The 1,835-nt window shown below is 40.4% G+C and overlaps 1 protein-coding gene across 1 annotated transcript in view; it reads left to right on the top strand.

The window, feature by feature from the left end:
• The first annotated feature begins 246 nt into the window (after positions 1-246).
• tnfsf11 (TNF superfamily member 11) overlaps positions 247-1,835 on the top strand; it is a 25,229-nt gene continuing 23,640 nt past the window's right edge. The window contains exon 1 of the mRNA XM_080037692.1: positions 247-563. Coding sequence (XP_079893818.1) covers positions 357-563 — 207 coding nt within the window. The 5' untranslated portion in view covers positions 247-356. The remainder of the gene's footprint in view (positions 564-1,835) is intronic.

The raw sequence follows: 1,835 nt of genomic DNA, 5'->3' as shown, positions 1-1,835 counted from the left end.
AATCGGGACAATTTGATTGGCTACTGAGAAAAGGAACTCTCTCTGACTCTCTCTCTCTCTCTCTCTCTCTCTCTCTCTCTCTCTCTCTCTCTCTCAGCCCACCCACTAACGCACTAGCGCTGATTATAGTACACTGTTGCAGTCTTTCTAGTTTCCTTCCTTGCATTCAAGTCTGGTTCGCTTGCTGGCCACTTTTTCGGCTGAACGGCTCACACACACACACACACACAAGGCCAGCCACACACACGGCCAGCCACACACACACACACACACTTTCACACACAGACAGACAGCCACACACACACACACTCACACACACACTTTCACACGGACACAAACGCCAAGCGCACAGGACCATGGCAGCTACACACAGCGACTATCGAGGCTATTTAAGCCGGAACAGTGTTGACATGGAGGCGGCAGGACACCACCGCTTTCACCCGGTGCAAAGTTCTGAACCAACTTATCGACCGCTGTTATTCGGAACTCTGGCTGTTATGGGATTGCTGCAAGTTGCTTCAAGCGTGGCGATACTATTGCACTTAACAGGCTACTTGCAAGAGGTAAGTTTCGACGTGTATATATATAAGGATAGTTTGCGTCTTGTTTTGAGTGTGACATTTAGCTTTTTTAAATGGGAAACTTTGCTTTATGAGTTGTATGCTTCTTGGCCAAAACTCTTTTTTTTTTATTCCTGGTAAAATAAAGATTAATAAAAAATAAAATAAAAAAAAACATTAAAAAAAGGATAGTAGTTTGAAATTGTGAATTTGAACATTTCTATTTATTTTTTAATTTTTTATTATTATTATTTTTTTTGTCTCGGACGCTTGTATCACAAATTGACAGATTGTAGAACGTATCTTCTCCACTATAGGCATTAATAAGCGTTTGTTTCAAGCCTTTTCAGTGACTGTGTGTGTGTTGTTGAATGTAGGCTACTATAGGCTACAATGTTACATGTTTATAAAGTAGGCAAACCACTAGGCTAGTAGGAAATGGCATGGAGAGATTTGGGTATAGTTTTAATTCTAAAACAATAATGATTACAAAAATGTCCTCACTGCATTTGTATTAAAGCTGTTATGCCAAGTTTTGCATACCTGCCGAAAATTGCAGAAGGCACCTTTTTAAAAAATACTCCTTTGCCGGTTTGCCTAATGCTACTGTAACGATATATTTTTGGAGATGGAGGCTATGAATAATTTTGTCTCAGTCATTTAATAGATAGATCTTTATTATAGATCTTTATTTGTCATTGAACCATTACAGAACAACGAAATGGCATTCCAGTTCACACCCCCCCAAGAAACATATAAGACAGTGACATTAACATGGGTGGACAGGGAGAGTGTAACTGTAGATTCGTCTAGCATGGGCCGCGCTCCTATTGTGTACATCTCATACATTCAATAATGGTGTAATGTGTGAATTTAACACCCAACATTAATTTTCTAACGCATTTTAAACCCCTATTAAAACCAATGTATTTATTTTAAAAGATGATAGTATAGTTTTTCTGAACATAATGTTGCCCTAATAATCACTGCAACGTTTGCTAGTTGCCCCTACCTACAGCTAAGGTGCATGTAGGCTACTTTTCGGCAGGGATGCAAAACGTGGCGTAACACCCGTCAAGCGTGTAGTGTGTAGTGTGTTGTGTAGGCTATACAAGTTCACCCACTGCGGGCTTTGGTTGTGCCGTGTAAATATTTATCTAAACATGCGCTGTGTGTGTGTGTGTGTGTGTGTGTGTGTGTGTGTGTGTGTGTGTGTGTGTGTGTGTGTGTGTGTGTGTGTGTGTGTTAACAGTTTCCTCCTACAACCGAGTTCAG

The sequence above is a fragment of the Ammodytes marinus genome (assembly GCF_949987685.1).
Source record: "Ammodytes marinus genome assembly, chromosome: 12".
Classification (NCBI taxonomy): domain Eukaryota; kingdom Metazoa; phylum Chordata; class Actinopteri; order Uranoscopiformes; family Ammodytidae; genus Ammodytes; species Ammodytes marinus.
This window is presented reverse-complemented; position numbering and strand designations above follow the sequence as displayed.